This window comes from Callospermophilus lateralis, chromosome X, assembly GCF_048772815.1.
Source record: "Callospermophilus lateralis isolate mCalLat2 chromosome X, mCalLat2.hap1, whole genome shotgun sequence".
Classification (NCBI taxonomy): domain Eukaryota; kingdom Metazoa; phylum Chordata; class Mammalia; order Rodentia; family Sciuridae; genus Callospermophilus; species Callospermophilus lateralis.
Genome location: NC_135325.1, coordinates 38,002,093 through 38,026,914, shown reverse-complemented (window position 1 = coordinate 38,026,914; position 24,822 = coordinate 38,002,093). Strand labels below are relative to the sequence as shown.

The 24,822-nt window shown below is 43.9% G+C and overlaps 1 protein-coding gene across 16 annotated transcripts in view; it reads left to right on the top strand.

The window, feature by feature from the left end:
* The window catches only part of Kdm5c (lysine demethylase 5C), a 32,997-nt gene extending 8,728 nt beyond the window's left edge, over positions 1-24,269 (top strand). For 4 of the 16 annotated variants that reach the window (XM_077106734.1, XM_077106733.1, XM_077106730.1 and 1 more), the window contains 20 exons: positions 28-209; positions 1,192-1,350; positions 3,582-3,701; positions 3,834-3,992; positions 6,205-6,386; positions 6,485-6,647; positions 14,588-14,707; positions 14,817-15,011; positions 17,883-18,064; positions 18,154-18,278; positions 18,407-18,554; positions 19,123-19,228; positions 20,121-20,479; positions 21,064-21,202; positions 21,667-21,846; positions 22,013-22,150; positions 22,341-22,940; positions 23,219-23,288; positions 23,436-23,635; positions 23,745-24,269. In XM_077106734.1, coding sequence (XP_076962849.1) covers positions 28-209; positions 1,192-1,350; positions 3,582-3,701; positions 3,834-3,992; positions 6,205-6,386; positions 6,485-6,647; positions 14,588-14,707; positions 14,817-15,011; positions 17,883-18,064; positions 18,154-18,278; positions 18,407-18,554; positions 19,123-19,228; positions 20,121-20,479; positions 21,064-21,202; positions 21,667-21,846; positions 22,013-22,150; positions 22,341-22,940; positions 23,219-23,288; positions 23,436-23,635; positions 23,745-24,110 — 3,893 coding nt within the window. In that variant the 3' untranslated portion in view covers positions 24,111-24,269. Of the gene's footprint in view, positions 1-6; positions 210-1,191; positions 1,351-3,581; positions 3,702-3,833; positions 3,993-6,204; positions 6,387-6,484; positions 6,648-14,587; positions 14,708-14,816; positions 15,012-17,882; positions 18,065-18,153; positions 18,279-18,406; positions 18,555-19,122; positions 19,229-20,120; positions 20,480-21,063; positions 21,203-21,666; positions 21,847-22,012; positions 22,151-22,340; positions 22,941-23,218; positions 23,298-23,435; positions 23,636-23,744 lie in introns of all 16 variants that reach the window. The other 12 variants (XM_077106731.1, XM_077106722.1, XM_077106721.1 and 9 more) reach the window with 9 other exon arrangements.
* Positions 24,270-24,822: the final 553 nt, after the last annotated feature.

The following is a 24,822-nucleotide window of genomic DNA, read 5'->3' as shown; positions in this document are numbered from 1 at the left end:
GTTTAGAGCCACTTTTCTTTCTGCTAGATAAGGAAGGCCCTGAGTGTCCCCCCACTGTAGTGGTGAAGGAGGAGTCAGGTGGGGATATGAAGGTGGAGTCAAACTCGCCCAAGACCTTCGTGGAAAGCAAGGAGGAGCTGAGTCACAGCCCAGAACCCTGCACCAAGATGACCATGAGGCTGAGGAGGAACCACAGCAATGCTCAGTTTGTAAGGACCTAGCCCTGATTTTCTAATGTTCTGCTTCATGGCCCTTCAGTGAGCATTTTCCCAGCGTGGCACTGCATTAAACAGACAAGTGGGTCTGGTGGGCCCTTAATTGGGAAACAAAGCCAACTCACTTGGAACAAAGAACAAGAAAGGGTGATCAAGTGTTGTCTACATGAAGTGCTGGAAGGGTCCAGAGAATGAGACTCACTGTCCATTAATTTAGGATAAAGGCTAAGCTCCTCATTATCATGCACGATCCAGTTCCTGGTGACCTCTACCCTCATTCCCCATCACTGCCTACCTCATTCATCTGCTGTAGCCACACCAAACTATTTGAGGGTGTGTGTGTGTTTTTTTTTCCCCTAAGATATGCCATCCTCTTTCATACCTGCATCCTTTGCATATGTTGTTTCTGCCTTGAAGTTTCTCCTTCTGCTGTGCTCCATTGCCAAGCTTCCACTTGCCTAAAGGGTTCATCCATTATCAAGTGTCACTTTTACAAAGAAGTCCTTCCTCAAGGCTGTCCTTCCTTATCTCCAGCTGTTTTGAGTGCTTCCTTCTCTAGGCTCCCATAGTACCTTTTATGGCCCATATTGGCCGTAAGTTTTTATAAACATAGGTGTCTAGAGTACCGTAAGCCTTTGGAAGGCAGATACCATGTCTTACTCATTTCTGTGCCATAGGGTCTAGGGTAATGCTGATTCAGTAAATGTTCACTGAATTAATAAAAATGGAAAGATTCAAGACAATGATAAAGACCTTTCTTACAGTTCTGCCTGCTTATTTGGGGAGATGGGACATGCATGCAGTTGAATTCTAGACCTCACATGAGTAACTCATACAGGGCCATGAATGATTCAGCTGGCAAGCACAGCAGGTTTTCACAGCTGCTCTCTGGACTAGGGTTCTGTGTGGATGGACCTAGAGTTTGAAGGCTGGACAGGGCTTGTGTTGATGGACTTTTACTTCCCTCCCATGTCAGATTGAGTCATATGTATGCCGGATGTGCTCCCGAGGGGATGAGGATGACAAGCTCCTGCTGTGTGATGGCTGTGATGATAACTACCACATTTTCTGCCTGTTGCCTCCTCTGCCTGAGATACCAAAAGGTGTCTGGCGATGCCCAAAGTGTGTCATGGCGGTAAGGCTTTCCCAATCCATCCACATAGGGTATCCTGTCCTTTGTTCCTCTGACCTTACTGAGGACAGCCTCCTAGCTCAGCCACAAGCCTTATGTTTTGGTTCCCTGGGGTGGGGTTAGTCTGAGCAGAACTTTGGGAGAGAGAGAAAGAAGAGACCCAAGCTTTGCTTGTGTTCAATGGGAGTTCCTAGGTAAATGTCATGAACAGAGAAATTGTGTTTGGTGATTTATAAGCAAACACTAAGAAATTCTGAGGTATAGCAGTTGAGAAGAGAGGAGAATGATAAGGAGTAGTAATCAGGGAAAGTGTCAGGAATGAGCTTTGAAGGATAGGAATAGATTTCTTTTTCATGTTTCTGAGATTTTTATTCTTTGATTTTTTTTTTTTTTTAAGAAAATAGACAAATTACCTATCGCCACCTAGTGATAATCACTATTAATAGTCTGATATATTTTTTTCTCTTTTTTGTTGGTTCTGTGTAACTATCTTTAACAAGTTCGGGGTCTTGTTATATATGGTCATTTGTTACTTCATATCATATTTTTTTATTAAACTTATTCAAGGTATGAAATTTTAATTATATGGGTATAATGTTCATTTGGTTGTTCTCCTATTATGACCTTTAGATTGATTTGCAGTAAGCCTGGGGAATGGGAGATTATTGGGAGCTGAGTTGTATAGGAGAGAATGTGCTTAGGGCAGGTAGGGGCAGTAAGCAGAAGCAGCAGTGAAGGCCAAGGACCTGGGAAGTCTGGCAGGTCCATTTCATGAGCTTCCTGCTTTCAACCAAATTCCTGGTGCTTGTCTTCTACATTTCCCTCTGGTTTTCTGGAGAGCACGCATTGGTGGTTTCACCTCATCTTAGGGACTCAGCTGTGGTTGTAGAGACCGGATGTGCACATGTACACACACACACACACACATATGGAAAAGGACCAGGGCAATACAATGCATAACGGCCTTGGTATTAATGGGGATTATTGCCTGGAAAAGTTTGGATACCAATAGCGTCATGAATGAGGAAGACTGTGAGCCCTACTTGGCTCTCTTAAGTGGTTATGAGCCAGTGGACCAGGCTGACATTTATTTTTCCATCATAAGCAGGATGTGTGGGGTGCATACAATTCTCATCTGAAATCATGAATATAGATACAAGTAAGGCAAACCCATGTCCTGTCTTCTTAGACAGTCTACAGAACAGGAATAGTGAAGGGTGTGACACTAGAAACTAGTGCCTTCGTTTTTCCATTCAGTAAGGTACTAGAATATTCAGTGCCATTTTCCCAGGCTGAAAAGTTCCAATTTGACCATTAAAGAAAGCTTCATTAGAAGTATCCTATATGAACTCATACTTATTGGAAAGAAAAAATGATGGCAGAAGAGCATGGGAGACCATATTAAAGCTAGAGCTCGTGGTTTAGATGGTAGAGTCTTAAAGAATAGAGTATAGCTACAGCTATGAGGCAACAGTTTCTGGAGGCTGTGGGACAGAAGTTGGGTTTTGTGTTTTTTTCTTTTTTTTTTTTTTTTCCCTTGGTACTAGGATTGAACTCAGGGTGCTGAACCACTGATCTACATCCCCATATTTTTATTTATTTATTTATTTTTTTTACTTTGAGACAGGGTCTCACTAAATTGCTGAGGCTGGCTTTGAACTTGTGATCCTTCTACCTTAGCTTCCCAAGCCACTGGGATTATAGGCATGCACCACCCTACTCAGCTTTTTTTTTTTTTTTTTTCTTCTTGAGGTGGAGTCTTGCTACTTTGCCCAGGCTGCTCTTGAATGCATGGGCTCAAGTGATCCTTCTGCCTCAGTCTCCCAAGTAGCTGGGACAGGCATGCACCAATGTATTTGGCTTGAAGTTGAGTTTCGAAGAGTCATGAAAAAAATGTGAGAGGGGTTGAGGGTATAGCTCAGTGGTAGAGCACGTGTTCAGCATGTGTGAGGCCCTAGGTTCAATCCTCAGCACTAAAAAAAAAAAGAGAGAGGACATTTCAAATAAGGAGGATCTATATGAACAAAAATATAATGAGGGTGTATGTGGGGAATGGAAAAGATGAATTAAGATCAAGTGGTAAGAGAAAAAAATAGAGCTATAAAGTAAAAGCTGCCTCAAAGGCCTTGAGCGCAGACCTCTCTCCCTTACTCCTACTCCATATTCCAGTTCCACTTATGAGGATTCTCTATCTCTTTGCCTGTTTTGGTGACATGTTCTCCTTTGGGTTTCAGGAGTGTAAACGGCCCCCTGAAGCCTTTGGCTTTGAGCAGGCTACCCGGGAGTACACTCTGCAGAGCTTTGGCGAGATGGCTGACTCCTTTAAAGCCGACTACTTCAACATGCCCGTGCATGTAGGTGATGGAGGGTTGGGATAATGTTGGGGCTAGGGTCATAGGTATTGGTTCCTGATAGTCTCACCTTTCCTGGGTCAATGGGGCCAGGATAAGACGTACCACAATTCTCTGCTGTCCCTGTTTCCCCAGATGGTGCCTACAGAACTAGTAGAGAAGGAGTTCTGGCGGCTAGTGAATAGTATTGAGGAAGATGTGACTGTCGAGTATGGGGCTGACATCCATTCCAAAGAATTTGGCAGTGGTTTCCCTGTCAGTGACAGTAAGCGGCACCTAACCCCTGAGGAGGAGGTGAGTGGGTAAATACCATGGTTATATGTCAGCTATGTAGCTTAGGCAAGTCATTTAGTATCTGAAAGATTCAGTATTTCTCTAAGATGGAGATGATTATGCCTCTTAATGTAGTTGCTGTGAAATTTAGATGAAATGCTGTATGTAAAGAACATAGTCTAGTACCTGGTGTGTGTAGATGCAAGATGGGTTCTTTGACCTTTCTGAACCTATTTTCTTAGCTGTGAAATGGAGATAATACCTATCTTGCAAATGTTACAAGAATTTGCTCAGCTTATTCATAGGAAGTGTTCAGGGAGTGGGATTTGGATGCATAGGAAATTGAGGGCCCAGTCTATCTCAAGGGAAGAGTGGCATTTGGGTTTAGAACAGGGTTTTGATGTTTATTTTAAAATTTATAAAATTATTAAATGTATTATTATTAAAACTGATATATAAAAACATTAGAATTATATATACTTATGGGGTACCATGTGATGTTTCAGTATAGTATATATTGTATAATGTTTAAATGAGAGTAAATATCTCATTTATCTATGGTCAGCATTCAAAATCCTTTCTTCTAGCTTTTTGAAACATAATAGTACTTAATTGTTGTTGGGGTTTTGTTGGACTGGGGATTGAACTCGGGCGCTTGACCACTGAGCTACATCCCCAGCCCTATTTTGTATTTTATTTAGAGACGGGGTCTCACTGAGTTGTTTACGCTGTTGCTGAGGCTGGCTGTGAGGTTGGCTTTGAACTAGCAATCCTCCTGCCTCAGCCTCCTGAGCCGCTGGGATTACAGGTGTGCACCACCACGCCTAGCTCATAAATGTTATTTATAGTCAACCTACTATGCAGTAGCATACCAGAATTTCATACTATCTAACTATAACTTAGTATATAGTTAGATACACAACCTTTCTTAGTTCTGCCCTTACCTTTACTTTCTCTGCTCACTAGAACCACCATTTTACTCTCAGTTTCTGTGAGGTATGAACTTGTTTAGATTCCAAATACAAACGTGATCATGTGGTACTTGGCTTTCTGTGCCTGGCTGCTTTCACTTAATATAATGATCTCCAGTTCCATCCATTTGCTGCAGATGACAGGATTTCATCCTTTTTATAGTTGAATAGTATTTCATTGTGTATATTTACCACAATTTCTCTGTTCCTTCATTGGTTGATGGACTCAGGTTGGATTCCATTTCTTGGCGATTTTGAACAGTGCTGCAATAAACATGGGAGTGCAGATGTCTCTTTGACATACATATTGATTTCCTTTCTTTTGGATATATACGCAGTAGTGGGATTGCTGGATCATGTGATAGTTCTATTTTTAAGTTTTTGAGGACCCTCCATACTGTTTCCAACATGGCTATACTGATGTACATTCTTACCAATAGTGTACAGGGGTTACTTTTCTCCATATCCTTGCCAGCACTTACTAACTTTTGTTTTTATTTTTCTCTTTTTCTGTGGTGCTTAGAATCAAACCCTTGTGCATACTAGGCAAACTCTATGCTGAACTATATTCCCTGCCTCTTTATCTTTTTGATACTAGTTATTCTTACTCAGGTCAAGTGATATCTCTTTGTGGTTTCACTGTGTATTAATCAGGTTATCTATTTTTTTGGTATTGAATATTTTGATTACCTTACTTATTCTGAATATTACTTCCTTGTCAGATATTGTTTGCAAATATTTTCTCCCATTCTGTAGGTTGTCTCTTCGCTCTGATTGCTTTGCTGTGCAGAAGCTTTTTAATTTGACGTAGTCCCATTTGTCTACTTTTGCTTCTGTTCACTGTGTTTGGGGGTGTTATGTGGCATAGTAAAGGAACCAAAAACCCTTGCCTGTTTCAATGTCCTGATGTATATCCACTGTTTTCTTCTATTAACTTCATAATTTAAGGTCTTATATTTAAGCCTTAACCCATTTAGAGGTGATTTTTATTAATGATGGAAGATAGGGGTCCAGTTTTATTCTTTTGCATATGGATATCTAGTTTTTCCAGCAACATTTATTGGAAATACTGCTCTTTCTCCAATGTGTGTTCTTAGTGCCTTTGTTGAAAATCAGTTGGCAGAGGGCTTTGACTTGTAGTTGGTAGATGGATAGATCAAATATAATTGAAATTTTGTGTTTATGCATTTTGAGGGAAGGGGGGTAAGAAAACTTCAGTTTTAGATGTTTAGATGTGATTCCCCAAATATCTGACCTTACAGGAGTATGCTACGAGTGGATGGAATCTGAATGTGATGCCAGTGTTGGAGCAGTCTGTATTATGCCACATCAATGCAGATATCTCTGGCATGAAGGTGCCCTGGCTCTATGTGGGCATGGTCTTCTCAGCCTTTTGCTGGCATATTGAGGATCACTGGAGTTACTCCATTAACTACCTCCATTGGTGAGTGGGGCCCTGAAGAGCCTGAGAAGCAGTCAGGATGGGCTCTCTGCATGACATCAGGTGTGACTACATTATGTGTTCCTTTTTCACTTGAGCAGGGGTGAGCCGAAGACCTGGTATGGGGTACCCTCACTTGCAGCAGAACATTTGGAAGAAGTAATGAAGAAGCTGACACCTGAGCTCTTTGATAGCCAGCCTGACCTCTTGCACCAACTTGTCACTCTCATGAATCCGAATACTCTCATGTCCCATGGTGTGCCGGTGAGTGTCCAGGAAAAGTGAACAAGGAGTAGGAATGATTTAGTGATATCCTTTTTGGTGGCAGTGGTAGTCTTCATCTGAGTTTACCCCTGCTCTCGTTCCTTTTCTATCCTGATTGAGTTGTAGGTGTGACTATTCTAGTAGAGACCCATGATAATAGGTAGATACACACTGTGATTGTGAGCCCTCCAGGCCTTGTGTTTGAGGCGGGTACCTTAGGACTGGCTTATTATCATAACTGTGTTTTAGTTAGTGGAAGAGGGAAATGGAGGAATGGCAGGGCTAGAATGTTTCCTTGCTTTTAAAGGCAAATCTATCAACTTATCTCCTGTTAGAACTTGGTCACATGGCCACATCTAGCTGTAAGGAAAACTAGGAAATGTAATTTTTACACCGGATGGTCATATACCACCTACAAATTGTAAGTTAAATTATTATGAAATAATATCAGAGGACAAATAGCTATTTGTGCCATGTTTTCATATTGTTACCTTTTTTGGAGCAGTGGGTATATCTTTTTACTTATTAAACAGGTCAAAAGTTGAATCCAGAGTCCTGGCCTATCCACTTTCTCTGACAATTTTTTTCTTACCATGAAAACAAAACAAAACAAAAAAAACGTATTGCTGGGTATACAACTTCACATATCTGTGAGGGACTTTATATTTCTGGGAATTTTTGGCATTGATTAGCATCTTCCAGTTTTCTGGTGTGGACCTTAAAAAAACAAATAAACAAAAAAAACTGATCAACATTCATATGTAAAAAGGAATTAGTATATCTTCCATCTATGCTTTAGTTCTTACTCTGTGCTGATATTACTCCCTATTCCCTTCTACTCCCTCTGGCCTTGGCCTTATTGCCACTTAGTCTTATACGTAGGACATATTAGGTAGTTATTAATATTTAGTCTTTTTGAGGTATCCCAGACCTTTTGCAGTAGGGCTTTGGACTTGGTCTGTGGTTCTCTCTGAATTTTTTTCTTGCATTCTCCTTGTGTTATTATTTTGTATATCCTATGGATAAAATTTTTTACATTTTAATGATACTTAACCATGAATTGGGATATTGAACAAGGGAAGCAACATCTTAAAACAGCTCTGGCAACCTTCCTGCACTTGGAAGGGACTCTCCTTTTCCCTCTGTGCTTTACCCCAGTTAAGGATTACTGCAGTCAAAATGATCAAGGAGGGCTGCAGATTGACTCCATGGTAGAATGTGTGCTTAGCATGTGCAAAGTCCTGGGTTTGATCCCCAGCACATACCCCCTAAAAAAGAAAAAAAAAAAAATCATCAAAGACCCTTTCAGTTTTGCTACTTCATAAGTAGACTTTGGGTCTGACCTTTTCTCAGACTTCCCTCTTTCTCATTCATAGCCCAGCATTTGTTCTAGTCTACAATGCCAAGGAAAACTGTAAGAGTAGAAGATTCTTAACGATTTAGGCAGCTAGGATGCATATATAGAGAGAAGGTCATGGAGCTGTTTGATCCTGAGCTCTTTTTTAAAGACTGTCACACACTTTTAAACATGTACTCTTTGCTTATATCTCCATAGCTTTTTTTCTGCTAATGGCTAACCAGCTTCGTTAGCCAGCTCCTGCTTTACCACTCTGCCCTCTTTCTGCCCCACCCCATTTTGGTAGTTCCTAGCATCTCTAGGTCCTTTGGACTTGGCAGTATCCCCCTAGTCCAAGGCATCTGTGATTTTCATGTTCTCATACTGGCAGGCTGCAGTGTAGCCAGCTGGAGCTCCCTGCAAAGCTATCTTTAGCTATCTGTTCCCCCCTGCCTTCTTCTTTGGAGGGAGAAGGCCATTTCTTTTTATAGATATACAGTGTAAGTATTATTTTCATTAAAAAAGAAACATTCCTCCTTTTCAAAAAGTGGAAAATAAGGAGGTTATCCATATTCCATCCTAGTAAACATTTTTGTTATGTTTCCATATGTTTTTTGTTTTTTGGGAAAATTTTGATGTAGTAATAATCAGTATATAGATTTTTTAATGTTTTATAAATTTGACGGTCTAGAACTGCACTGTCCAATTGGTAGCCACTGGTCACATGCGGCTATTAAACATTTGAAATGTGACTAGTTCCAGTTGAAATGTGCTGAAAGTATATATAATTTATGTTGGATTTCAAGACTTAGTATGAAACAAAGATTGTAAAATATCTCACACTTTGTATAACAATTGACACGTTGAAATGATAATATTGTGCCTTTATTAAATAAAATTATTGAAATTAATTTACCTGTTTATTTTTTTAATGTGTACTAAAGAATTTTAAAGTGCATATGTGCCTAGCATATTTCTTATGGACAGTGCTAGTCTAGAATGATTTTTATAATTGTCATTTTTTTAAAAAACAGTTCATTGCATTATGGTTTACATACCATAAAATTTATCCATTTTAAGTGCACAATTCAGTTGTGCTGCCATCACCAAAATCCAGTTTTAGAATATTTCTCTTATCCCAGAAAGATCCCTTATTAACATTTGTAGTCACTCTTCATTCTAGCCCTTAGGACCAGGCAACCATTGATCTGTTTTCTGTCTCTAGATTTACCTTTTCTGGCCAATTCATGATAATAGAAAAATAAGTGGTCTTCTCTCACCTAGTAGGTTTTTAAGGTTTATCCATGTCAGGAGTTCATTCCCTTTCTGACCCAATAATTTCCCTTCACTATCTAATGAATATTGGGTTGTTTTTACTTTTTGGCTGTTCACATATGTCATTTTTAGTAGCTACAGAACGTGAGAAGAGTTTTTTAAAACCACCATGAAGGAAATAGTAAAGTGAAATTTGCCAAAATGAAGGTGCATGCTGAGATGAAGAGCCAGGAGCATTAGGTTCTACTCCTGGTTTTCCTACCAAAGGCTTCTCTGGGACTAGTTTTCACATCTGTAAAATTAAGTGTGGGACTAGATCATTCAGCAAATATTGCTAAAGCCCTTTCTGTGTGCAGGGCCTCTCATCAACACCCTGAAGGTCAATAAATCAGTCACTGCCTTTGGGTATGCACAGTTGAGTACAGGACAGAGAGCAGTAAACATGGAATAAAGAGGGGTGCTGCAAAAGAACCACAAACTGGGTCATTTAAGACTGGGGTTTTAGGAAAGGGTTTGTAGAAACAGGTTAAAATGAGGGGCTCTCAGCAAAGATATGCCATTGTCAGATTTGCAGTTTTAGAAGATAGTTCAGGTGTTTGATAGTAGAGGCTAGTACAGTAATATGGCAAGCTAGTACAATAATACAGCAAGAAATGCTTTGAGGCAGATAATTGCCTCTAAGCAGAGAAGAAGAAAATGTACTGGAGGTAGAAACTGATATATGCCCCAAATGAATGTGGTGATATGTTCATGAATGGGAAGATTTAATTTTGTTAGCATTAGTTCATCCTGAACTATTCTAGAATCCTATCAGAGGAATCGTTGAAGGGTATAAACAGGTTCTTGATAAAAGTTGGCAATTTTGCATGCAGTAGGAGTAACTTAGAGACTCTGGGTTCAATTCCCAGTGTGTGCACACACATAAGATTATTTTTTCGAGAATAGAGTTTATTTTTTTAGCATCACTGTACCTATTTCACTGTGTGTCTTTGCTAGCATCAAATGTTCATCTTAAAAGTTTTGACTTATTGTAAAAAAAGATAAAAGTATACATAGCTATTTCCATTCCTTAGTGAAACTCCAGTAAAACGACACAAAGGGGTTTTTTTTTTAGGATATAAGGTCACAGAGATTATGAAAACAGAGGATACAATGGTAAATAAAATTCCTGAAACTATAAAACAGACAAGGAAACTGAATCTTAAGCCAGAACTGAGAACATCTGAGAACCAAGCTGATTTTTACCTCAGAAGTCCCCCAAAGGTTTGTAGTCAGTGGCACCAGACATTCTAGAGGCAAAGATGGGATGAAAATAAGGACTGGTTTAAATCTATATGAGAAGCTGTGAGCCAGGTGCTGTAGCATATGCCTATCGTGCCTGCTACTAGAGAAGCTGAGGTAGGAGGATCACAAGTTCAGGGTCAGCCTGGGCAAGTTAGTTTCTGTCTCAGCATAAAAAAACAAAAATGAGTCAGATGTGGTAGCGCACGCCTGTAATTCCAGTGGTTCCAGAGGCTGAGACTGGAGGATCGTGAGTTTAGAATCAGCCTCAGTAAAAGTGGAGGCGCTAAGCAACTCAGTGAAACCCTGTCTCTAAATCAAATACAAAATAGGGCTGGGGACGTGGCTCAGTGGGTGAGTGCCCCTGAGTTCAATCCCTGATACCCATCCCACTAAAAAAAAAAAATAAAAAGGACTGGGGTTAGTGGCTTAGTGTAGAGTACTCCTGGGTTCAATCCCCAGTACTGTAAAAAATAAAAAATAAATAAAAGAATAAAAAGCTGGAGGTTCCCCTCCCACGCTGGGCTGCTAGAAATGTGAACTACCTTTACTCAAGTAAGACCAAGGATCTATTTCTGAAGAGGTTAATACAGAGGGCCCCTGGATTGAGGTCCCCTAAGTGCAGTTGAAGGTGGGGTTAACAGTGAAAATAGGATTTTTATCATTTGAGCATCCTGATAGCTGGGATTCCTAGGCATTTTCTTTTGCTTGACCATTAGAACATGCGGACAGGCCTTTTTCCTACAGGCAAAAAATGTGAGGATTTTCTCTGGCCTCAGAGGAAAGAAGTAGAGTTTTCTAAACAAAATGACTCAGGTAGATCACCCAGCATTGAAACTCAAGTTGTCAGATTTCACCTATGTACTCAGAGCTTTTTCATCTCTCTCTTTTTTTGGTACCAGGGATTTAATCCAGGGATACTGAGCCACACTGAGCCATATCCCCAGTCCTTTTTATTTTTTACTTTGAGATCGGGTCTTGCTCATTTGCTGAGGCTGGCCTTGAACTTGCAGTTCTTCTGCTTCAGCCTCCTGAGTTGCTGAGATTATAGGCATATACCACCACAACCAGCAGCATCTCTTCCTCTTAAATATAAATAGGCAGCCACAAATTAACAGTCAACTAAAGAAACCCTAGTAAATGCAATAGAAACAGACAAATAAGAAGAAAGCTACTTGGAGAAACAGAGGCCAGGAAAGGAGAAATAAACTTAACTTTAGGGTTTTTTTTTTTTTTTTTTTTCCCTTTTTGTACTGGGGGTTGAACCCAAGGGCACTTTACCATGGAACTATATCCCTAGTTCTTTTAATTTTTTTAAATTTTGAGACAGGGTCTCACTAAGTTTTCTGAGCCTGGCCTTGAATTTGCAATCCTCGTGCCTCAGGCTCCCAAGACCCTGAGATTAGAGGTGTGCACCACCATGCCCAGCTTTAAAAGCAAAAGAAACTTCATTACTGTCTTCAGAGATAAGCATGCACAGTAGTGCCCTTTTATTCATAGTTTTGCTTTCCATAGTTTCATTTATCAGTGGTCAGCTGCAGTCTAAAAATTTTAAATTCCAGAAATAAACAGTTTATAAGTTTTAAATTGCATACCATTCTGAGTAGCATGTTGAAGTCTTGTGCCACCTCTGTTCTATCCCACCTAGGGCATGATCATTCCTTTGTCCAGTATATCTGTGCTGTATATGCTACCCACTTGTCAGTCACATAGCTATCTTGGTTATCATATTGACTGTCAAAGTATAATAGTGCTTGTGTTCAGGTAGCCCTTGTTTTACTTAATACTGGCCCCAAAGTGCAAGAGTAGTGAAGCTAGCAATTCAGATATGCCAAAGAGAAGCTGTTAAGTGTTTTCCTTAAGTGAAATGTGAAAAGTTCTCAACTTGAAAAAATTGTGTGCTGAGGTTGCTAAGATCTACAGTAAATCTTGTGTCTGTGAACGAAAAAGAAATTTGTGCTATTTTTAATATCACACCTCAGACTGCAAAAGATATGGGCACAGCATGTGGTAAGTGCTTATTAGGAAAGGAAAGGTATCAAATTTGTGTATGTATGTGTAGGAAAAAAAGCATTAAATATAGGATTTGGTACTATCCAAGATTTCAGACCTCTACTAGGGGTCTTGGAATGTATTCCCCACAGATACAGTGAGAGTACTGCACTGCAAACCTGAAAGAACAGAATACTATTTAAAAAGAACATACTAAGAACTAATTAAAAAGACATACTCAAAACATATTGAGCTCTTGGAGCTTAAAATTTTGATAGCAGAAGTGAAACTTAAAAAAAAAAATGTAGTTGAGATTTCCTAGAAAATAGAATGAAAAGATAAAAATGGGGAAAGATAACATTTGAGAATTTATCCAGGAAGTTCAAATTCAAATAGTGGGAATTATGAAAAGAAAAAATAGATGGAAACTGAGAGAATGGAATCATTGGTGAAATCATTTAAGAAAATTTCCTTTAACTGAAGAATTGAGTTTTCAGAGTCAAACAGCCTATCCAGTATATGAATGATCTACACTAAGATATATCTTGGGGATTTTCATCTCCAACACTGGGAACAGAATAATCATGTGAACTTCTTGAGACAGAATCAGGTTTAATTCAAAGCATTAGAAATAAGAATAGCTTTAGACTTTTCAACAGCAATATTGGAATCTAGAAGACTAGAGCAAGCCTTCAAAGTGATTTTCATCTTAGAATTTTATTTTATTTTTTTATTTTATTTTTTTTAAAGAAAGAGTGAGAGGGAGAGAGAGAGAGAATTTTTTAATATTTATTTTTTAGTACTTGGCGGACACAAAATCTTTGTTTGTACGTGGTGCTGAGGATCGAACCCGGGCCGCAGGCATGCCAGGCGGGCACGCTACCACTTGAGCCACATCCCCAGCCCCATCTTAGAATTTTATACACAGCTGTATGTCGTGGTGCATGCCTTTTATCCTGACTCAGGTTGCTGAAGCAGGAGGATGGCAAGTTCAAGGCCAGCCTCAGCAATTTACCAAGGCCCTAAGCAACTTAGTGAGACCCTGTCTAAAAATAAATAAAAAGGGCTATGGATGTGGCTCAGTGGTAAACTGTCTCTGGGTTCAATCCCCAATAACAAAAAAGCAAAAAAAACCCAAGAATTCTATATACAGTCAAGTGTGAGAGTAAGAATAGACCGTATCACCACCAAAAAACGTTTCTTCCCTCCATTTCTTAGGAAGTTTTTGGAGAAAATGTTCAAATAAGGCAAAGGAATAAACCAAGAAGGAGTAAGTCATGGGATCTAAGAAATAGGAGGTCTGTCATAGAAGTATGAGGATCTCAGGAAGACAGCTGATCCAGACTGGATCAGATGAGAAGGCTGTATGAGAGAGTGTTATAGAAAGGTGAAAATTAATAGGAAAGGTGATTCAGACACTTGTCAGAAAGTTGGGGGTTAAAATAATAGTATGTGCAGAGAAAGTTAAGCAAATTGAGAAAAAAGAGGCTGTCTTTTTTTTTTTTAACCCAGGGCCTCACACATGCCAGGCAAGTGCTCTGCCACTGAGCCACAGCTCTATGAGACTGTTTTTAACAGAGTCCAGAGCATGTCATTTAGGGTTGTTAAAGGTCAACACCAATGTAACCAGAAGAGGTGAAAGTGATTGGCTCTGGGAAGGGGAGAATGGTAGGACCTTCTGATTTTATAACAAATCATTTAGAACACGTTTGACTCTTAAAACTATGTCTGTGACTAATAAAAGTAAACATTAGTATAAAAAGTTTGGCCAGCTTAATGAAAAGTGATATTTATAATTTTTACAAAAATTACTAGGGAAGTTGAAATAATTTGATAGGTATGTTGCGGGTTTGTGACTCAAATCTTTCTGTCATCTGTCAAGATCAGAACCTTGAAAAACAGACTAATGGTTCTCCCTTCAGAATTGAAGGGCCTAGGATTCTGTTGTCAGGTTGTGTACCCTGATGCTTTCCTTTGTCTCCTTAAGGAACCTGCAGTGGTTTCTGCAGACTGGAAAACCTCCATATCAATAGTCTTCACCTTTCTTGTTTTTCAGGTTGTCCGTACAAACCAGTGTGCAGGAGAATTTGTCATCACCTTTCCCCGTGCTTACCACAGTGGCTTCAACCAAGGCTACAACTTTGCTGAGGCTGTCAACTTTTGCACTGCCGACTGGGTGAGTCTGGAGTGTGGTGGGCTGGCAATGAGAAGCAGGAAAGTTGTGAGGAAGCTAAGACATCACTGCCTTCAGACTTGGCCACACTCAAACTTGAACCTGTCCACAGCTGCCAGCTGGGCGCCAGTGCATTGAGCACTATCGCCGGCTCCGAAGGTACTGTGTCTTCTCCCATGAGGAACTCATCTGCAAGATGGCTGCCTGCCCTGAGAAGCTGGACCTGAACCTGGCAGCAGCTGTGCATAAGGAGATGTTCATCATGGTGCAAGAGGAGCGGCGTCTACGGAAGGCTCTGCTGGAGAAGGTGGGTGGTGGGAGAGTCCCTAGCATTAGATACCCTAGCCTAGGAGGTTGTAGGAAATGGGCCATACCAAGGAGATGTAACCTTACTCTTGGAGTGTAGTGAAAAGAACTGGATGCATCTGAATTGAAAAACTCACTCCATTCTCTGCTCTACCCTTTACTGGCAACCTTACACAAGTCAGTTGACTTCACTGTCAGTTTTTCCATCTGAAAAATGGGAATTATAATAATGCTTATGGGCTGGGATTGTGGCTCAGTGGCAGAGCACTTGCCTTGCACATGTGAGGCTCTGGGTTTGATCCTCAGCACCATGTAAAAGTAAATGCATAAAATAAAGATACTGTGTCCATCTATAACTAAAATAATAATAATAATAATACTTATATTTTTGAATAGTCCAGGAGATCAGATATAATGTTTAATAACTGACCCATAGCTGGTGATTGTACAGCAATTCTTTATCATTGTCCAAATAACTCAGTGAGACAGGCAAGCATATGAAATCCTTACTGCTAAGTATCTTGGTGACTTTATGAGGTTACTTAAACTCTCATAGTTTCACTTTCCTTACTCTGTAAAATGTGAATAAATACCTGATCTGCAAGGTAGTTGTGAAACTCAAACTAAGTTTCACATGTGTGAGGCAAGTGTGAGGCCCTGGGTTCAAAAAAAAAGACAGCCTCTTTTTTCTCTGCTCTTTTTGGTAATGTTAATACATGAAGAAAATGAAATATGGAATATTTCTTTGAAAGTGCTATTTTCTTACACATAGGTGGTTTAGTAACTCTAATTAGGGAAATAGTGTTACCAAGTAGAAAGTGTTTCTACTTTAATACATTTCTGATAAGCATGTGTCAGTTGTGTGTGTGGCTGAGTAGAAGCTGCTACAGAGGTATAAAGTCCACCCATGCAGATTCAGCTGCCACCTTCAGCTCCACACTTATCTCTTTAGGGAATTGACTTAGTGGGGCTCCTCCATAAGATTACAGAGTAGGGTTGAGGGTATAGCACAGGAGTAGAGTGTGTACTTAGCATGCATGCATAAGGCCCCAGCACCACCAAAAAGAACAAAGTTTACAAATGAATGCTGGTCCTGAGAAATTCCTTGCTTCCTATTTGGGATGATACTTTATAATTTTAAAGCTCATAACTTTTCTGTGAATATGGGATGTAGGGAGAGTTTCAGCTATAGTAGTGTTGGAAGTCTGGGGCCTCTAAGTCATGGCATTAGTTGGTAAGTCTCTGAGGATTTCCAGGCATCATTTTCTCTTTCTGTGGTCCTATTCTTAAATGATGGCCCTGAGGCTATACTATACTATAGGAAAGAGCCAAAGCAACATGGGGAGAATAGACTTTCCTGTCCTAACATTTAGAATTCTGTACACTTGGCCCTCACCTCAGAGAGGAGTTTTGTACACCCTGGTCTTGGAATACTTAAGACATGATGTGTGTGTTTGAATACTTTTCTGGGAGGAGAATATTTGATTTGCATCCAATTCTGTTTTGTTTAATTTGATACTGTGGATTGAACCCACTAAGCTATATTCCAGCCCTTTTTATTTTTTATTGTGAGACAGGGTCTCACTAAGTTGCTGAGTCTGGCCTTGAACTTGTAATCCTCCTGCCTCAGCCTCCTGAGGCACTAAGATTACAGCATTTGCCACCACGCCTGGCTGCATCCAATTCTTAGGAGTTCATGATCCATGAAAACCTAGGGGCTTCATTTTTAATTTTTTTTTTAAGGAAGTTCTATTCTTTTTTAAATACCTTTATTTTATTTATTTTTATGTGATGCTGAGGATCAAACCCAGGGTCTCACACGTGCAAGGCGAGCGCTCTACCGCTGAGCCACAACCCCAGCCCATAGGGGCTTCATCATTATAACATTCTTTGGCTTGGAGTCAAAGTTACTATAGTCAAATCCTTAGTTGGCAAGTAACTGACTCTTGAGACTTAATTTCCTCCTTAGTAAAATGAGATATGCCTGTGAGATACATATTAGAGCTAATAATAATAATAATAAGTATTTGTGGAGCACTGAAGTTGCTTTTTAATCCTCCTAACAATCCAAAGAGGATGGTACTGTTACCTCTGTCTTACAAGAAAACTGAGACCCAGAGAGGTTTAAATAATTTACTCATGATTATACAGCTAAAATAAGTGGCACAGCAGTGGTATCTATAATTTGCAGTGGGCTTATAGCTTATGCAGAGGTTAGTTGTTGAAGGGTATAAGCAAAACTGTTAGCATCAGTATTTCTCTTTAAAATCCCTAAAATAACCCATAATATATAGCATTTTGTCTTTAAGTTACTCCAGCATAGTTGGCTTTTCCTTCATTTCTGAAATAGACTGGTTTGTCTTCATTCTAAGCAGCAGATGAAGTCACTGGCTTAGCTTTGGAAATCTTGTATCTTTAAGACATGGACACAAGGGCATGCAGTTGAATTTCTGTAATCTAGATAGATGCAGGCAGTGTCTTCTGCCTGATAAGCAGTCAGCACAAGTAACTCTTAAGCCAGGATTGTTCCCTTGAATACATTCTACATTGCTACCTCTCTGGTGCCATGGTCCATCACTGTCCTTGCCTTCTCTCATCCAAAAGGCCCTTAGTATCTAGCTGAATCTTATCTGATTTTCTTCCTCTATTAAATTCTGTCTCAGCCCATATTGATTTTGCCCTGATCCATCTGATTTCCTCTGCCTTGAGAGTGTGGACTTGATAAAAGGCAGGTGTGCTCTGTGAAGTTTGGCCTCTCGACCTCCATGACCATCAGCATAGATTTGAGTCTAAATTGGGGCTCAGTGGTAGCTAAGATGGGGGTTTATTCAACCCTGCCTGGTTCATAACACATGTGGTTGGATGTTCCCAGGGTATCACAGAGGCTGAGCGAGAGGCTTTTGAGCTGCTCCCAGATGATGAACGCCAATGCATCAAGTGCAAGACTACATGCTTCCTTTCTGCCCTGGCCTGCTATGACTGCCCAGATGGCCTTGTCTGCCTTTCCCATATCAATGACCTCTGCAAGTGCTCCAGTAGCCGGCAGTATCTGCGGTGAGCATGGAACCTTTCTGGAGGAAATGAGATAATGAGGAGGGTGCAGAGCTGGGCCAGACATGCTCTTCCTTGTCTTCTTCCTCCAGGTATCGGTACACCTTGGATGAGCTCCCTGCCATGCTGCATAAGCTGAAGGTTCGGGCCGAGTCCTTTGACACCTGGGCCAACAAAGTGCGAGTGGCCCTGGAGGTGGAGGATGGGCGGAAGCGCAGTGAGTGATGGGGGGGTCGGAGGGACTCCACAGGCAAGTTCTATTCCCTTTTCTACTGTACCCCTGACACCCTTCCTGTGCCTTTACTCAATACTGCCTACTTCTTGCTGCTCTCATTCTCCCTCTAGGCCTTGAAGAACTGAGAGCACTAGAGTCTGAGGCCCGTGAGCGGAGGTTTCCTAACAGTGAGCTGCTGCAACGACTGAAGAATTGCCTGAGTGAGGCAGAAGCTTGCGTGTCCCAGGCTCTGGGGCTGGTCAGCGGCCAGGAAGCTGGGTATGGCAACCTGAGGTGCTAGGGCATAGAGAGACTGCTTAGGATCCTGTGCCTAAGAGAAGTGCTACAGGGGGTGGACTCTCAATACCACTGGGTGTGTCAGCAGGAAGTTGTTAAGTACCTGAGAGTATGAGGTAGCCTGGAAGGGTAAGGAGACCAGGCAACTTGTGTCTATTTTATCAGTACCTATAGGAGATTTGAGAGACAGGCTGAGGAATTTTGTGGGCAGGGAGAAGTTATGGGAGAGTTGGGTTAGAACAGGATGTAGACACATAAATCTGAGCATAGCCACACATCTTTGGGTACACAGTCGGGGATGGATTAAAGAGTCCAGGTATTGGGATGTGTAACTAAGTGTAGAGGACCTATTTCTCCTAATTTCCCTTATCCTATGAACATACTTATACTTTAAAACCCTACCTGTAATCTGGGGCAGTTGGGGAAATCCTGAGGTATGAGATCAAGGTGGATAAGTATGGTGAGGAAAGGTATTGGGTCTTACTTAGCACAGAGATGGAGGGAAGGGACTGGTTTTGGACCTGAAACCCCCACATGTGAAACTCCATAGTCCCCACAGGGTAGCTGGTCTACAGATGACCCTGGCTGAGCTCCGGGCCTTTCTGGACCAGATGAACAACCTGCCTTGTGCCATGCACCAGATTGGGGATGTCAAGGTGAGGAGGGGTGGACTTGGAATGCTGCTGAGGGATCAGAGGGACTGGGGAACCTGAGCAGCAGGTCACTTTGGGCTCCCTTAGCAAGTTTAAGGTATTTGGGTGATGTAGGTGCATGTGTGAGAAAATAGGCACGAGGCAAGGGTCTAATAACTCTCTGTTAAATGTGGGATTTGAGGGGCAGGTGACGGGTTTGAGTGTAGGATGCAGAATCAAAAGAAAGTTGTTTGGAGGAGGTAGAAGAAAAGGAGGTAACGAAAGTGCTTATTGGGCCTGGAAAATTGAACGAAGTTCATAAAAGTAAAGAATTAGCAGGATAAGAGGAGAGCAAACACCAGTGTGAGCATGATTGTTTGTACAGGGACTAAGTGTAGGGTGGCATTTTTTAGGGCAGAGGGTCTCTCACTGCTCTGAGGGCAGAGTCCTTTGCAGAGAGAAATGAAGCAAATTCCTGACCACTCTCTATTAAGAATTTCTGAGGGTGACTGGGTGTGGTGGTACTCACTTATAATCACAGTGACTAAGGCTAAGGCAGGAGGATCACAAGTTTGAGGCTATCCTTGGCAACTTAGTGAAACCCTGTCTTAAAATAAAAAGGACCAGATATATATATCTCAGTGGTAGCCCCTGCTATACCATTAAGAAAATTTAAAAAGAATCTTTAGTGGTGGGGCCTAGGAGTGTGCATTTTAACAAATTCCCCAGGGCATCTTAAGAAGTACTCAATGTTAGGAATCACTGTCTTAGAGCTTGGAGGAGGAGAGCCTGGCATTTAGGTTCCCTTTTCCCAAAAGATTAGAGGGGAAGAAGATAGTGGGGCAAGGGTATGTACTGGTAGAACCTCTAAGTGAGCCCAGCTGAGGAGTTTGTTCTTCATTCCATATCCTGGTAGGGTATTCTGGAACAGGTGGAGGCCTACCAGGTTGAGGCCCGTGAGGCCCTGGCCTCACAGCCCTCTAGTCCAGGGCTACTGCAGTCCCTGTTGGAGAGGGGGCAGCAGCTAGGAGTGGAGGTGCCTGAGGCCCAGCAACTCCAGCGGCAAGTGGAACAGGCGCGATGGCTGGATGAGGTAAAACGCACGTTGGCCCCGTCTGCCCGAAGGGGCACCTTGGCTGTCATGAGAGGACTGTTGGTTGCTGGGGCCAATGTAGCCCCTAGCCCTGCTGTGGATAAGGCCCAGGCTGAGCTGCAGGAGTTGCTGACCATTGCTGAACGCTGGGAGGAGAAGGCCCACCTCTGTCTGGAGGCCAGGTAGGCCCGGCTCTTCCCCTCCATGCCCTTTATCCTTCAAAGTTTCATGGAGAACCCGAAGATGGTTGCTATAGGTGGTCTTGGATGTTTTACTCCTGTGTTGGTGTAGGGACTCTCCACCTAACTTGTGTTTCCTGTCTTGTTCTTTTTAAAACATAATTTATATACACAGAGGGGCAGAAATGCATAGAGGACTAGCCCTGTAGGCTTATGTGGTATACACACAAAAGTACAAATAACAAGCAGTTGGGCATATGTTAGTAGGAAGACAACACACATGGGGCAGTCTGATAAGACTGCAGCCATAGGTTACACACCAACAGTATGTGTAGGCACTTCCAGCAGACTGATAGACTGGTGGATAGGCAGAGGTGCAAGAATTGTGGCAAAAGGAGATGCATGGGTGCATGCAGTCTGAAGGAAACAGGGACTGGCAGCCGTCCATAGTCAGGACTCAAGCAATTAAGCCCACATGATAGCAGGAATTACAAGTGCCCAAGGGGCCTATGCAGTTACATCTGGTTATCAGACTGGGCTTCTGGTCAGCTATACCAGACAGAGTCCTCTTTTTTTCCTACCTTTAGGCAGAAACATCCACCAGCTACACTCGAGGCCATAATCCGTGAAGCAGAAAACATCCCAGTTCACCTGCCCAACATCCAAGCTCTCAAGGAGGCTCTTGCTAAGGCCCGGGCTTGGATTGCCGATGTGGATGAGATCCAAGTGAGGACCACTCCCCCATCCAAGGCTTTCTGTCAGCTGAGAAGAGTTTGCAAACACTGGGTTGGGTGGGCTAAAGAGAGGAAACTTGTATGGCACACTGAGGAGGCAAAATGTGCTTGGTGAACAATGTGAGAGGAAGGGTCGTGAGGCTGGCCTGAAGAAAGTTGAGGTGCTGGTTAGGATGAAGATGGTAGGGCAGGGAACCAGTTAGTGTGGGAGTGGAGCAGAGTAGGTACCTGGAGGAGGGTTGAAGAGGAAAACCACAGGCTAACAGTGAGGCTGGTGGTCCTGGGACTGGGGATAAGCCAGTCAGTGGATGCAGGTATTTAGGAGAGAGCCAGGACAATGCCTATTTTCTACTTCAAGACTGAGTCCAGTCCATCTTCTCAGCTCAGGACTGGGCAGAGTAAGGATCAGTAGACATTGGCAGTTTAAACTCAGCTTTTTCTCATCTCTGTCCTCAGAATGGTGATCACTACCCCTGCTTGGATGACTTGGAGGGCCTGGTGGCTGTGGGCCGGGATCTCCCTGTGGGGCTAGAGGAACTGAGACAACTGGAGCTGCAGGTACTGACAGCGCACTCCTGGAGGGAGAAGGCCTCCAAGACCTTCCTCAAGAAGAACTCCTGCTACACACTGCTGGAGGTGAGACCTTGCACCTTCACCCACAGCCTCTTCTCACCTGGCCTGGCTGTTGTGAGATGGCTCATATGAGAAAATGGGTTTTTGAAGGGCACCAGAAAGGGGAGGAGAGGAGAGGGTGTGGGAGGTAGGGAAGCCCGGTCATTCCCCCTCTGTCTGCCTGCCTCAGGTGCTCTGCCCGTGTGCAGACGCCGGCTCAGACAGCACCAAGCGCAGCCGGTGGATGGAGAAGGAGCTGGGGTTGTACAAATCTGACACAGAGCTGCTGGGGCTGTCTGCGCAGGACCTCAGGGACCCAGGCTCTGTGGTAAGGAGCTTAGACACAGATGGGTGAAGAGCCTGGCAATGATAGAGTTGTCTGAGCCGGGTGACCATGGGCAGACCGCTTGCTTCCTGAGCTTTACTTTTCCTGGTTTGGGAGTGGGGTGTTAAGGGGGCCAGAGAGGAGAGGGGGCAGGCTGCTGACCTATTCTTCCCCCCTGTCCTGGGCACGGCAGATCGTGGCCTTCAAGGAGGGGGAACAGAAGGAGAAGGAGGGTATCCTGCAGCTGCGTCGCACCAATTCAGCCAAGCCCAGTCCACTGGCATCGTCGACCACGGCCTCTTCTGCAACCTCCGTCTGCGTGTGTGGGCAAGTGCCAGCCGGGGTGGGAGCTCTGCAGTGTGACCTGTGTCAGGACTGGTTCCATGGGCGGTGTGTGTCGGTGCCCCGCCTCCTCAGCTCCCCAAGGCCCAGTCCCACCTCATCCCCGCTACTGGCCTGGTGGGAGTGGGACACCAAATTCCTATGCCCACTGTGCATGCGCTCACGGCGCCCACGCCTGGAGACCATCCTGGCACTGCTGGTAGCCCTACAGAGACTGCCTGTGCGGCTGCCTGAGGGTGAGGCCCTACAGTGCCTCACAGAGAGGGCCATCAGCTGGCAAGGCCGTGCCAGACAGGCTCTGGCCTCTGAGGACGTGACTGCTCTGTTGGGACGGCTGGCTGAGCTCCGCCAACGGCTACAGGCTGAACCCAGGCCCGAGGAGCCCCCTTCCTATCCTTCGGCCCCTGCCTCTGACTCTCTCAGAGAGGGCAGTGGCAAGGATATGCCTAAGGTGAGCTGCTTGGCCCAGCTCTTGTCCTCAAATTCCTGTCTCCTGGCCCCTACCCCGATTTAGATTCCAGCTCTGTCCCTGCTTTCCAATTTTCATACTCTTGGCCCAGCCTCCCTGCCCCATTCTATATCTGTCCAGATCCATAGACTCTTCCCTACTGGTAGCCTGTGTCTGCTCCCTCCTCTTCCAGGATGTAGAAGGTCCCAGGTTGGGGATGGAAGAATAAGGTGTGATTCTTCAGTTCAGTTACTCTTACCCATTATTGTTCTCCTTGGCAGGTCCAGGGTTTATTGGAGAATGGAGATAGTATGACCAGTCCTGAGAAGGTGGCCCTAGAGGAGGGCTCAGGTAAGAGAGGTAGGTCTAGATGTGGTGTGGGTAGGCTGTTGACTAGATGTCACCAGAGTGACCCATGTAGTTCTCAGCTTTGTCATAGTAGTGGAAAAGACCAAGGACAGTCTCTAACATAGCCTGTCCCCACCCCACCTCTCCTAGATCTGGAGATGCTATCCTCGCTGTTGCCACAGTTGACTGGCCCTGTGTTGGAACTGCCTGAGGCAACCCGGGCCCCATTGGAGGAGCTCATGATGGAGGGGGACCTGCTTGAAGTGACCCTGGATGAGAACCACAGTATCTGGCAGCTGCTGCAGGCTGGGCAGCCTCCAGACCTGGAGCGGATCCAAACACTTCTAGAGGTGAGGAGAGAAATCATAGGCAGGGCCAGGAGGTCAGGCCAAGCAGGCAGGGAGCCCAGGCCTGACTGCTGGCCCACAACCTATCTTTTCTGCCTGTCTGTGATCACAGCTGGAGAAGGCAGAGCGCCATGGGAGTCGGGCACGGGGCCGGGCCCTGGAGAGGCGGCGGCGGCGGAAGGTGGATCGGGGTGGGGAGGGCGATGACCCAGCCCGAGAGGAGCTAGAGCCAAAGAGGGTACGGAGCTCAGGGCCAGAGGCCGAGGAAGCCCAGGAGGAGGAGGAGCTGGAGGAGGAGACTGGGGGTGAGGTCCCCCCTACATCCCTCCCCAACACTGGCAGCCCCAGCACCCAGGAGAACCAGAATGGCTTGGAACCGGCGCTAGGGGCCACTTCAGACCCCTCGTCCCCTTTCTCTACTCTGACTTCCCGGCTGCATATGCCCTGCCCACAGCAGCCTCCTCAGCAACAGTTGTGACAGTGGCTGAGCCTAGCACAGACCCCAACAGAGATCCCCCACCTTGGCCTCAAGGATCCTCTTTCTGACCATCAAGCCTGCTTCTTGGGAGGTGGGCAGGGAGGGGGGGAAGGCCAACCCCCTCCCCACCCACCCCTGAATCCCTTGATTTTTATATTCTGACTCCAAGGTATTGTTCAGACCTCAGCTCCTGGGGGCCGGCCCCTGGAGTCCCCCCGTCCCTGGTAACCTCTAACCAGCATTCCCAGACTCCTGAGGCAGATAGACAGATGGGCAGGTGGGCAGAGGGACAACTGGGGCTGGGCCAGCACCATTCCAGAGACAAGGCCAGTGCATATGCAAACTGGGGGATCTCCTCTCTCTTCTCTTCCCCAGTTCTGGCCCTGGCCAGGCCATGCTACACTAACCTCCCCTTCCCCCTCTCACTCTTGCCTCTCCCCACTCCCCTTCCTCCCTCTCCCATCCTTCCTCTCCCTGACTGTTCTACCCAGGAGGAGGAAGCTTCACATAGCTGTGCTCAGTTTCTTATTTTAAAGGAATTTGGTTGGGGGGCTGAACAGGGCTCCCTGTGGTCTGAAGAAAGCTTTTGGTGCTTGTCCTCACACCCACCTCAACCCTCCCACCCCCTCTTCCCCTGTCTCCTTTCCTCCTCCTGGGTTCATGTTGTAATAAAGAAGATTGTTGGTGTGTAATTAATTTGTTCAAAAGGAAA